General features: G+C 39.8%; 1 protein-coding gene across 7 annotated transcripts in view; it reads right to left on the reverse strand.

Annotated features, from left to right (window-relative positions):
* The window catches only part of NHSL1 (NHS like 1), a 238,176-nt gene that overhangs the window by 13,736 nt on the left and 211,648 nt on the right, over positions 1–12,792 (reverse strand). For 5 of the 7 annotated variants that reach the window (XM_079938912.1, XM_079938913.1, XM_079938918.1 and 2 more), the window contains exons 4-5: positions 8,379–8,568; positions 3,862–3,993 (exon numbers count right to left, since the gene is read on the reverse strand). In XM_079938912.1, the coding sequence (XP_079795038.1) occupies positions 3,862–3,993; positions 8,379–8,568 (322 nt within the window). The remainder of the gene's footprint in view (positions 1–3,861; positions 3,994–8,378; positions 8,569–12,792) is intronic. The other 2 variants (XM_079938914.1, XM_079938916.1) reach the window with 1 other exon arrangement.

Genomic DNA, 12,792 nt, shown 5'->3' on the forward strand with positions numbered 1-12,792 from the left:
TTAATGTATTGTCAGGTCTAAAGTAATGTTCTTAGTACAAACCAGCAAAAATTATTCAGAGGGGATTCCTTTAAACAAGGCCTTTTCTGCTTGGGGAATCCACATTGGGGTAAGTTCCAGGAGTACCCAAATGATTCAGCAGCCAAACAATCATTATATACCAACAAAATAATCTTATCTGCTTCTAAAAGAGGAAACCTCATAACAGGTCATTCAAATATAATTCTATGTACGTTTAAGATGAGAGTAAAGAAAGAGTTAGAAATTTCGGCCTTTTATTTAAACGGAAGGCAACACATTATATACCATAAATATGCTTTAAACAGAAAATATCATACCTTGATTTTAAAGCTTTATATATTGACTGGTCTCGCGAGGGCACTAAAGATTTTGAAGTAAAAGATGCATATAATTAAGCACAATTGACTCTACTTCCGGGAGCATCCCTGGTTAGATTTTAAAAATCCAAAGTCCCGGGCTTCCCTGGTGGCGCAGTGGTTGAGAGTCCGCCTGCCGATGCAGGGGACACGGGTTCGTGCCCCGGTCCGGGAAGATGCCACATGCCCCAGAGCGGCTGGGCCGGTGAGCCATGGCTGCTGGGCCTGCGCGTCCGGAGCCTGTGCTCTGCAGCGGGAGGGGCCACAACAGTGAAAGGCCCGCGTAGCGCCAAAAAAAAAAAAAAAAAAAAAAATATCCAAAGTCCCAACAACTTGGGCAGTGTTTAGTGGACAGGTTGCATCTTTCCTATTAAATGTCTTTCTTTCAGATAATCGTATCCTTTAAAAATCTAACTTGTTTGACTCAGCCATCCTTCCCTATGCTTTATATCTAAGGAAGACTAATTTTTTTTTTAACTTTTTTTTTTTTTTTTTTGCGGTATGCGGGCCTCTCACTGTTGTGGCCTCTCCCATTGCGGAGCACAGGCTCCGGACGCGCAGGCTCATCGGCCATGGCTCACGGGCCCAGCCGCTCCGCGGCATGTGGTATCCTCCTGAACCGGGGCACGAACCCGCGTCCCCTGCATCGGCAGGCGGACTCTCAACCCCTGCGCCACCAGGGAAGCCCAGGAAGACTAATTTTTAAAGAAAACATGAAGTGTCTATTTTTGATAATCATTAGTTAGGTAGCACAAAGCTTTCCAATCAGACACCTTATAAGTACAAAATATTAGAAGAAAGGGCAAGGTCAACCTTTGTCCAAATGAACGAAGAAAAGATCTAATTTTTTTGCTATATGTTACTGTATTCAAATGTTACTTTCCCTTACTCTACCCACGAATCCTTCCAACTACCCTATCTATAAAACTAGAGTGGGGGCTTCCCTGGTGGCGCAGTGGTTGAGAGTCCACCTGCCGATGCAGGGGATGCAGGTTCATGCCCCGGTCCGGGAGTGGCTGGGCCCGTGGGCCATGGCCGCTGAGCCTGCACGTCTGGAGCTTGTGCTCTGCAACGGGAGAGGCCACAACAGTGAGAGGCCCGCGTACCGCAAAAAAAAAAAACAACTGGAGTGGTTGTCTAATTGTCTTATTTTAAAAAAACTAGCTCTAACTTAGATACAGCTGTCTCAGTTGACCTCCAGCGGTGATCCAAGACATGTCATCAACTGTGCAATGACATCAACTGTCTCACATCTGGTAACACTCACAACACAGATGGTGTAGGGAAAGCTATTGTCTTTCCCTTAGGATTAGTGGTGTTCCTATGTTACGGGCAAAAGAGAAATGAATGCAGACCCTAGAGACTCTATCATTGATTTTAAAAATATTAAAATTACAGAAGATATGATTTACCTAGCTGATCAGATCCTTCCAGTAAGGTCAAAGAGGCAACTGAGTTACTGGCTCCATACTGGTTGGTTCAGTAATAAAAGTGATAAAAGTTCTTAACTCTGAGGCTCTGGAAATATAGATAGATAGATAGATGGATGGACAGATAGATAGATAGATAATTCATATTGAATACTTATGTGTATGTCTATCTTTATTCAGGCCAAACTATTCTTATACTCTGCACAAAGCCATCCAAAACCTACCCATATTGGTTGGAAAGCCACTCAAAATGTAGCCTACCTGGAAACATCAACCTTGTTATCTTGCAAAGAGCTGTCTTTAAAGTCACTTTTTTAGGTTAAGGCTCATCTCCTAGAAGATCAGTTAAAATATAAATATTACCTGAGTTCTGTAAAAACTTAGCCCATTAATATCTGCTGAACATACTAGTACATATTATTTTTTCTCAAGTTAGTTAGCTGTTATCTAAAGGAGAGAGAAAAATAGAGCCTGAAAGAATGGGATACAGGAGCCCTGGCCCACTAAGGGAGGCAGATGTGAGGGCATGAACCAGAAGCAACTTTCATAAATCCTGTGGATGCAATCTTGCCTCTGTTTGTGATTAAACTCCTGTGTTATGGGATAAGATGAGCACCCATATGTCATCGGGGTTACTGGAGCTACCTAGAGCAGAGGAGAAGCATCGCTACTCTTGTCCCATTGCTGTTACAGTCTGGAAGGCAGAGACCACATGCTGTAGAATTGGATGGCAGTAAGAGAGAAGACGCGGGGTGCAGAAGAGTGAGACTTCCTTCCCTAATACAAAGCATTTAGGCAAGGGTGTTAGGAAAAAAACACACAAGAGTATGTCTGTGGCACCTGGATGTTGAAATGCTACCTCAAACTGCTATAACATATACCAATATTGCTAGGATAAACTCATTTTGATTAAAAGACTAATAGGCAAGTTCAGAAATAATGATTAGGAGTTTCTAGAGTATAGCCCTCAATAGCAAATAAAAGTAAAAAGACCAGGTGAAGTAATTACAAGGAAAGAAGTCCACAGGTTGGCCAAAAAGAAAAAGGCAAGTTTCGAGATAGGTAGCATTTAGTTGAATACAATAACTGTAATTGTAGCTATTATGTTTATAGTAGTACCAGGCACCAAGTGCTTCATCTGTATAAATTCATTAAATCCTCAAACAACCCTATGAGGTAGGTTCTAGTAACATCACCAGCCACATTTTTTGAATGAAAAAGTAGACTCAGAGAGGTGAAGTAACCAGCTTGAGGCCACCCAGCAAGTAACTGGCAGAGATAGGATTTAAATCCAAGCAGCCTGGCACCAGAGCCCCTGCTCTTAGCCCTGCTATCTCGGCAGACATTCCTGATGGGCCATGAAAAAACAGGGAGAGGAAGTGAATATAGAAAGAAAAGAAGGAAAGGATTATCCAAAGCATATATAAAGAGAAGCAGAAACAAAATGTATGAGTGAATAACGAAGTAAATCACCCTCTCCACCAGCCGAAAGTATTTTTCATTTTCTTTTTTTTAATCAAAGGTTGAAAAATACTGAATCAAAAAGCTATGAAATTGTTTCACCGAAGAACCAATAAAGCACCAGCCTACATAAGTGACTATTTTCTACTGTACTGGTATTTACTAATTATGCTATACTGCTGTCTCTGATGACAAAATGCCACCGATATTGTCGGTACAGCTAATGAAGTCTCTATTCATAATTTGAAGTCCTAGAATAAGTTTTTGGTTTCATGAAGACTTAAGCTCTAAATTGAAAGTCAATTTTATTGTGGGAATGCCCACTGTTCAAGGTACACAGAGATGATGACATAACTTAAATTTCTATCATCCCAATTAATAGTCTTCTCTTACCTTCTCAACAAAACTGAATACATCATCTGCATGGGATGTTAAGACTTGTACCCAGTGCTTCGTTCAGGAAAGAAGCTGGCCCTTTGGGGTACCAAAAGGCTATCAGAATGTATCAATTTCATAAGCACCACCGATGATGTTAGCGTAGTAATGGTGAGTAGCAATGAGGGGCAACAGAATACAGTTCTGATGAGCCATACCTAGCTCCTTCTGTATGCTGTCAGGGACTCCTGTAATAGTCTTTCTCCTTTTGACTTTCTTCGGTCGTCTTACCAGAGTGTCTGTGTAAATTAGAGACCGCCGAAGGCTGGCCTGGCGATCGAAATTCTCCCCTAATGTAGAGCAGTAGAACAAGCAAAGCAAGGTTATTTTCAAGCAAGGCGACACCATGCACTTTCTTCCAGAAGCTTGTTGTAAAATGATAAGAAGGTATTAATAATGATGTTAGCCAGTCATACGATGATGAATGAATGCTGAAGGGCAAAAAAGGAAGGCAAGCACATTAGCACCATAAGGCTATTTTCCAACTTCCATGTGTGTGTCCTTCCGAAGGAAGCACCTTGAGCTCATTTGCAAATGAGCTGGAGTGGCAAATACAAACTGGTGAATAACACACTGGAAAAGTGATTTTGTGTTCTTTAAAAAACGTATCATTTTGGAAGTACTTTACAAAGGTCTTCTGGTCACTGAAATCACGCTTAACGTCAGTGTGTATGCAGTGCCAGCGATGAATACCTTTGACTCATCTGGTCCTCTCCAGAGACCAATGTAATGTCTTGTCCTATGTGATGAAACAAATCAAGAATTTTGGATGAGGAGCTTTTTCTTCTATCAAGGAGGCTGATAATTTGGATAGACTGTGGTAATTGCTATGGTGTGAGATACAATGATAATGGAAAAGAAAAAGCCTTATAATGATAAAGTACTTTTATCACAATGAGACCCAGAAGCACTGATGTTGTTAAAGCTGAACTGCTTCTTGCCGTTTCTGAATCACTTTTTAAAGCTGATCTAAACTCATTTCAGTTATGTTGAAACCGAACCCAGAATGCCACATCCACAGGACTCTTTTTCTTTCTAGCGTGTAAGCTGTGTGATTAACACATCATGGGAAACCATAAAATAGTAACGTATCAGTTATTGATTGGTCTGCTTTAAATTTATCAGTTTAATTAAAGAAAGTTTATAGTATTGACCTTGTTAAATGGTTCTTCTCAAAGAGATTTAAAAAAAATACATACACAAAATACATACTTTTATGTTCTAAGAAAAGTATAAAAATTATTCACTCTTTTTAGCAATATTGACGCACATTCAAAGTGGGTATGTTGTAAACAATGTATCTTCTATTTTAATGGGAATAAATTGTGAATAGAACCAATAAGGTTCTAGTCAAAACAGAGGATAAAAGATCTGAATGATCAAAACACATTTCACCTACAAAGCAACAAACTTAGATAAGCACTTGCAAACTTGAAAATGCTCACACTTCTGTTCCTAATGGAGAAAAACAGAAATGACTTAGAGAAGACCCTGAAACGCTGGAAGGTACCATCACTGTGATAAATGGGTCACTATGTACAATAGCATACATGGCGCTTGTAAGGGACAAGTCAGGAGTTCACTGGTCCACTAGTTCCCTGAAGCAGAGGAAAAATATTTTCTTGGATCAAGCCATTAAGAATGGACAGAACATTAACAGATAGCTGCATTTAGTCTCCAGTTTTGCTTCCTAAACCAAAACAAAGATAAACCACCCAAGCTCCAAAGAAATTAAGAAACAAATCATGAAGATGAACATCTAAGACATACACCATTACTGGCGCCGACACTCCATCTTGAATCGTGACCTAAAAGGACGGTCTCCCCCACTGGATTATACATTTCTGGAGGGTAGGGTCCGTAATCATGTACTGTAGCATCGCCTGTGGCATTCAGCTCAATGCCTGATACAAAGCAGTTATTCAGTAAATATCTACTGAATTGAGAGGAATTTAATTATTCCCTTTCATTGAAAAATGGCATTAGTTGGTCATGGTTACTACTTAGAAATCAATTTAGCTAGCTCGAACATCAGTACAAAGGCAGTTTGTAAGAAGTGCTTAAGTATGTTTACCCACTCTATTTATCTTCCAGGTGGAAGAGTTGTTATCCCACATGGCCGACTATGGGACACACTCATATGTACATTTTATTTTAAACATTTTTTTCTCAACTCTTAGAACATGACGAGTCCCACAGGACTATGACTAAAGGGATTAAATTGATTTTCAAGCCAGCAGATCACTGTGCTAATGTTCTACCTCTATGCCTGGCGAGCATCTCTCTGGATTTGAAATAATATATTTATTGGCATTCTTCCCTCTGCTGAACTGTACTGCAAACCAAATAGAAGGTCAATGTTCATCCAAAAAAATGAACACATGACAATGCCCTACAGGAAGCTACATTTTTATTTCAAAAGTCTTCTAGGGCTTTAGAAATATATTGTTTAAAGAGCAGGAAGTTGTATAACCTATGTCAATTCAACCACTAAAAGTAAACATTTTAAATTTAATGCTTATTTATACCGGAATATTAGAAAAACTACTTCTTTATGAAATATGTGTGTATATGTGAACACACGGATCTAGAAAATGGATCAATAAATACATAATTAGGTATTTGCTTTCTACATTTCCAAAAACGTTAACCACTCAGAATTAAACTGCATTTTTTCCTAACTCATACTGCTCATTTGTTTACTGTCATTCACCTTTCCTGTGTGGCATTTTCAAGCCCTCCTTTTAAACTCTATGTAATTCACATCCACTTAGTCGTCACACAGGAGAGAATTAAGTTCAAAGAGACTGACAGTGTCTGCTGTTGTGACAATGTATTTCACTGCAAATTATTCTTTATTCCTGAAACTCTAGTTACTCTGTTTTAAATTTCCTAATTTCACGATAATGCATTTTACCCTAATTCCATTAAGGACTGTCACATTTCATAGCACAATCTTATCTTATAATATTATTTCTGAGGCATTTAATCATATATAATGTAATTACATTTCTGCTGCATTTAATCAATCAAATAATGTAATGCATTATCTTGTAGAAAATATGCACCATGTATTTCATTGAGCAATAAACATTGTACTTCGTTCTGAAACGTAACTACGTATTAAAAATATCTTTAAAATATATGATCTAGGGCTTCCCTGGTGGCGCGGTGGTTGAGAGTCAGCCTGCCGATGCAGGGGACGCGGGTTCACGCCCCGGTCCGGGGGGATCCCGCGTGCCGCGGAGTGGCTGGGCCCGTGAGCCATGGCTGCTGGGCCTGTGCGTCCGGAGCTTGTGCTCCGCAATGGGAGGGGCCACAGCAGTGAGAGGCCCGCGTACCGCAAAAAAAAAAAATAAAAAAATAAAAATAAAATATGATCTAGGTAAATGAGAATCACGCTCAGAAAAATCAATGTTATTTTTATAGAAAATGGAATGAAATGCCATGCTATTCCTTTAAGGCTTAAGTATAGCAAATATGGAAAAATGCACATGGAATTTAAAATAATTCAGGTACTTATTTATTAAATTTCTCTGCAATTCAAAATAGAGTTTTAAATGTAATTTTTAAACATCCTGTAAGGTTTTAAAAAGTTCATCAGTAACTATCAAAATGTTTTCAGTTCCTTACAGAATGTTTTTAGTCCCACCAATGCCATGGCAAAAAGCTTTCTAAGTAGTCAAGAGCAGTTGCCTCAGAAACACAGCAAGGGTGCTATGGGTTTTCATCCTAATTTTTTATGAAAGCTTATCCTTATTGGTCACCTGATTTTTTTTAGGTTCTGGCCCTATAAACCAGGCTTTGTATGGACTGATTATCAATATAACTATCAGTAAACTATTTCTCTTGAACACATAGTCTAATGGCTGAAGCTACTACCTCTTAACGTGTCTATTTTGCATTTTGTACACTCCCCAAACCACTGACCTAGCTTCTCTGCAGGCTATGGAAGTGATAAAGTACAAAAGTTTTGATATCTTTTAACAGTTCTTCTACATTTGTGAAATACTGTCTTTGAACTTTATGTACCTTGTTGTCACTTTAATTATCATAGATGATATTTTTAAATTCAGAAGGAATGGATTTTTATTTGACGGTTATAGAATTCAAATTATGGAGCTCAAGATATAATTTTACCACCCTATTAAGTTTAAAAAAATATATTTATAGTTATTATTAATTCATTTGATATTTTTATTTCAAGTAATTTTTCTCTTTTTCTACTTGAGAAAACAAGAAGGTAAGCAAATCATTCAGAAATATCACTAAAGTGTTATATCTTCACTTCTAAAAATCAGTTAAAATAGCCCTTCAGAAGGTAAACCTAATTTTTTCTTACCCAAGATCACATTTGGAAGATATTCCCATACGGCCAAAATATTTTTAGAAGGCCAATCAATTAAAAGAAACACTTCAGCTGAATGGCTGGACCACTGAGTTCTTTGACATCAACCTTTGATGACATAGAGTCTTCTAATCTAAAAGCAATATATATTTGACATGCACACACATATATATGTTTTAGTATTCCCTTCATTAAACAAAGAGCAGGAAGTCAGACCACAGCTATTTACCTGTGATGTATAAATGACATGCTAAGAGCATTTAACAAACAAAGAGCCATAGTCATTCTCCCAGAACATTTGGAACCTGTCTGCAGAGCAAAGCATACCAGTTATGTTAATAGGAACTACATCAGCCTGGACTGTTTGGGCCTGCTGTCGCATCTTCTCTTCCGGTGTTGGCAAGGGAAGTGATTTGGTCCAGTTGGTTTGAGTATTAAAGTCAGAGAAGTCACTTGAGGTTGGCGTTTTAGGTCTCCTGGTAGAAAGTCTTTCCTCTTCCGACGAAGAGATAGAACACTGCAGGGGAAAAAAGTGAGAGGAAGCCATAGTACGTGTAAATGCTGGCAGAAACATTTAAAAATACATTTCTTTAAAAAAATTTTTTTAACTGATTTGAAGCCATAAAAAAAAAAAAATTGGTCACATTTAGGGACAGAAGCAACGGTTTGCAAGAGACGTGTTCATCACCTTGAGTATGACCCATAATATATATGATTTGCAGAGGCCTCAGTCTCTAAGCCATGAGGACTGCAAAAGGTTTTGCTGACCCACAAAATTTTTTAAGCCTCAATCTCATTTCCTTTAGGCTCTGACCTCAAAGAACAGTTTGAAAATGATAGAGCTTTTGTTGCTCAACTATCTGTGCTCTTCGGAAACCATTTATATGGGGGAAAAAAATCAGTGTGAAATTGTTAAATTATAAGAAGCTGACTGAAGCTCTGCTTGGAGCTTATCAAAGTCCCGTGAAAACATTTCTAGCAGTGTCTGTTTTTATACAGATTAACATGCTAACTGGGGAACCCTCGTCAATACCCTTCTTCCTGTAACATCTTAAAAAGTGTAAGCAAGAAAGTTGTTTTGGCAAGCATTTTATGATGAACTTCACCATGGCTCCAGCAGCTGGTTCTATGACAAGAAAACACCAAGAACTCAAAAGAAATGTGACGGTCTCAGGAACAGCAGCAACAATAACAACAAAAAAGGGTAATTGACTTTTGTTGGGAAATGGCAGGTTATAATCATAATAAACGCTTAAGGACTGCTCTTCAAGTCAAAAGCATTTAAACTAACTACCACCTAAGGCAGTTAAGACAGGTTTTCCTTAAAAATGAAAAGTCAATAAACCTTCCCAAGGGAATTCCTAGAATACTAGCACCCAGGTCCATTCAGCACCCCTCAACCACACAGCCCCCCAAAAGGGTAACTGCTATCCTGACTCCTAACACCCCAGCTTCATTTGCCTGTAATTGAATTTTCTCTAAGGGAAATTATACTGTATTTTCTGTTTCGTGACTTATTTCTTTCATTTAACGTTATGTTTGTGAAGATTTTTCTATCTTTAAAAAGCACGTGTTGGGCTTCCCTGGTGGCGCAGTGGTTGAGAGTCCGCCTGCCGATGCAGGGGACACGGGTTCGTGCCCCAGTCCGGGAGGATCCCACATGCTGCGGAGCGGCTGGGCCCGTGAGCCATGGCCGCTGAGCCTGCGCGTCCGGAGCCTGTGCTCTGCAACGGGAGAGGCCACAACAGTGAGAGGCCCGCGTACCACAAAAAAAAAAAGCATGTGTTGATGCATTTCTGGATTTACCGCAAGTTTCCAAGAGGACATCAGTAAGACATCTACAGAAATGCACTAGTTAGATATCTCAAACAAAAGAACACTGCCATCTCTGTTTACTGCTATTGAATTAACCCTCCTGCAAAATATCTGTATTTATCCTACAACTACTAGCACTCCACAAATCTGAAAAAGACTACACAAGGGCTAATGAAAATGGGATGGTGCGGGGTTAGGGCTCTAGGCTAAGAATCCAAAGACTCAGGTCACTCACTTTACAGTTAATTGATCTTGAAGCTGTTCCTAAACACTGAAGTTTACTTGGCTGTAAAAAAGGACTATCCTCCCTCCCTTCCACACGCCACTAGAGGTATTCGTGAACCTAGTGACATGAGAGCTGTGGGAAAGGCATCGTGGAAATAAAAATATAAATCATAGGAACAGACATCTCGATATTTGAGACTTTATATTATTAGTGTATAAAATGATAACCTAGTTTCTTTGCCACCTAAGGAAAACGTGAAATGTGTGTAATTAAACTGACAATATACTCAATTTATAATGAGCATATGTTACTGACATCCTATGATGATACTAAATTGCACCGTATCTATTCATATTTGATCCAACACTGGTCAAAATGATCACAACTCCTACAGATCCTTGAGAGGCAATCAAAGGGATTTTTGAATCAGCAGCAGCTAAGCCATGCCGATGTAAATCAATTATTTCTATCCTTTTTGCAGTTGTGACACTCGCGTTGGGTTTGATTTATAATACTCATGATCTACCCTATGTTGCAGATACACAAATTAAAATTAATTTTATTTGAGAATTTCATGCAGTTTGTGTAAAGGTCACATGTCTGAAGTTGAATCTCAGTTTAGTAAATTAGGTTACTCTGATTTTCTGATATCTATACACAGAAATAATTTTTCAGGCAACTTTGAAATATAGCACAAATTTTAAAGGCCATAAGAAGCAAATCCTAATCAAAAAGGTCTGAAAGAAAGAAAAGTAAAGCTTCAGCTTGATGGAGAATAAATAGCATGGTGACACCCTACAGAGAGGGCTCCCTTTTCCGTGTCACGTCTGCCGAGGGAGGGGGAGAAGCACTGTTCTGTGGTCTGTATTTGGCTCAATGGGGCTCATCAGCCTTAGTAACCTACCTTCCTTTCAGTTGACTGAGAGTGTCAGAATTGAAAACTGTCACAGTGCAATAGTACTTCAGTTCAGCCTCGTTGCCATGGGATGATGACCAGGGACCGCTCCAGTATGACAAGTGACGAAGATCATCTTTTTTTTTTTGCGGTACGCGGGCCTCTCACTGCTGTGGCCTCTCCGGTTGCGGAGCACAGGCTCCGGACGCGCAGGCTCAGCGGCCATGGCTCATGGGCCCAGCCACTCCGTGGCACGTGGGATCCTCCCGGACCGGGGCACGAGCCCATGTCCCCTGCATCGGCAGGCGGACTGTCAACCAATGCGCCACCAGGGAAGCCCTAAGATCATCTATTTTATAAAGTGATCCCTTCCTTTGCAAGAAAACTTCCGACACATGCAGGTCACAGATAAAGTTATATGCAAATGGGACTGTTATACAGTGCCACAATCTACTAAAGAGAAATAAAAAACCAGGATGGTACAACTTCCAGAATGATCTGACTCCCATCCTTCTCAGCATTTATAAATGCAGCAGGGGAACAGGAGAAACCTCAATCATCTCAATGGCCGAACACATCACAATTACTCCGTTAAGATGGATACTGTAATGCTCTGGATTATTACCTTAGCCTCTTAACTGGTCTCCATGCTCTGGCCTTGTTGGCCACCCTCCCCTTCTCCCCACCGCCCCTTTAATAGTCTACTGCTCAACACAGAAGCCAGAGGGATCCTTTTAAAATATGTCAGATCCACATATACACTACCAAACGTAAGGCAGACAGCTAGTGGGAAGCAGCCGCATAGCACAGGGAGATCAGCTCGGTGCTGTGTGACCACCTAGAGGGGTGGGATAGGGAGGGTGGGAGGGAGGGAGACGCAAGAGGGAGGGGATATGGGGATATATGTATACACATAGCTGATTCACTGTGTTATACAGCAGCAACTAACACAACAATGTAAAGCAATTATACTCCAAAAAAGATGTTTAAAATAAATAAATAAATAAAATATGTCAGATCATGGCTGCTCCTGTGTATCCTTACTATAACCTACAAGACCCAACATGACCTATGAACTGGCCCACTGCTACCTCTGACCTCATCTTCTACTATTCTATCCCTTATTTATTCTACTCCAGCCTCACCATCCTCCATCCAGTTCCTTGTACAAACCAAGCACTCTCTTGCCTCAGGGCCTTCGCACTTGCTCTTCCCTTAGACATCCTCACAGATAGCACCTTCTTATTCTTCAGGTGCTTAGTCAAGAGTCCCGTTCTTGTTGAGGTCTTACCTGTCCACTTGCCTAAAATTTCAACTCCTCCCCAATATTTTATATCCCCCTTCTCAGCTTTCTTTTTTCTCTTCAGTACATATCACCAGTGTGCATATATTTTAGTTATTCACCTTGTTTGTCTCTCCCATGAGAATGTAAGTTTCAGAAGGCTTTAAATCAGAATTGCATAGAGAGCTATTTCACAATTTAGCTAAAAAAGGGGGTCACCATTTAGTAACTGATTGTTCAATGCCTTGCCCTGGGTTACAGGCTTTATAGGAATTGGTATCTCATTTAATCTTCACAGCATTAGCCTTGTTTTGTAAATAAGGAAATGGAGTAAAGCAACTTCACTTTTGGGAACTTCACAAGTGGGCAACTGGGACTAGAACCCACGTGTGCCCTCTAAGCTTCTGCTGTCAAACAGTGTAAAATAACAACTTGGCAATAAATTACTAGGTTTTCTATCTAAAATTAAAATCTCTGGACTTCCCCGGTGGCACAGTGGTTAAGAATCTGCCTGCCAATGCAG

Source organism: Stenella coeruleoalba (assembly GCF_951394435.1).
Source record: "Stenella coeruleoalba genome assembly, chromosome: 12".
In the NCBI taxonomy this organism is placed as follows: domain Eukaryota; kingdom Metazoa; phylum Chordata; class Mammalia; order Artiodactyla; family Delphinidae; genus Stenella; species Stenella coeruleoalba.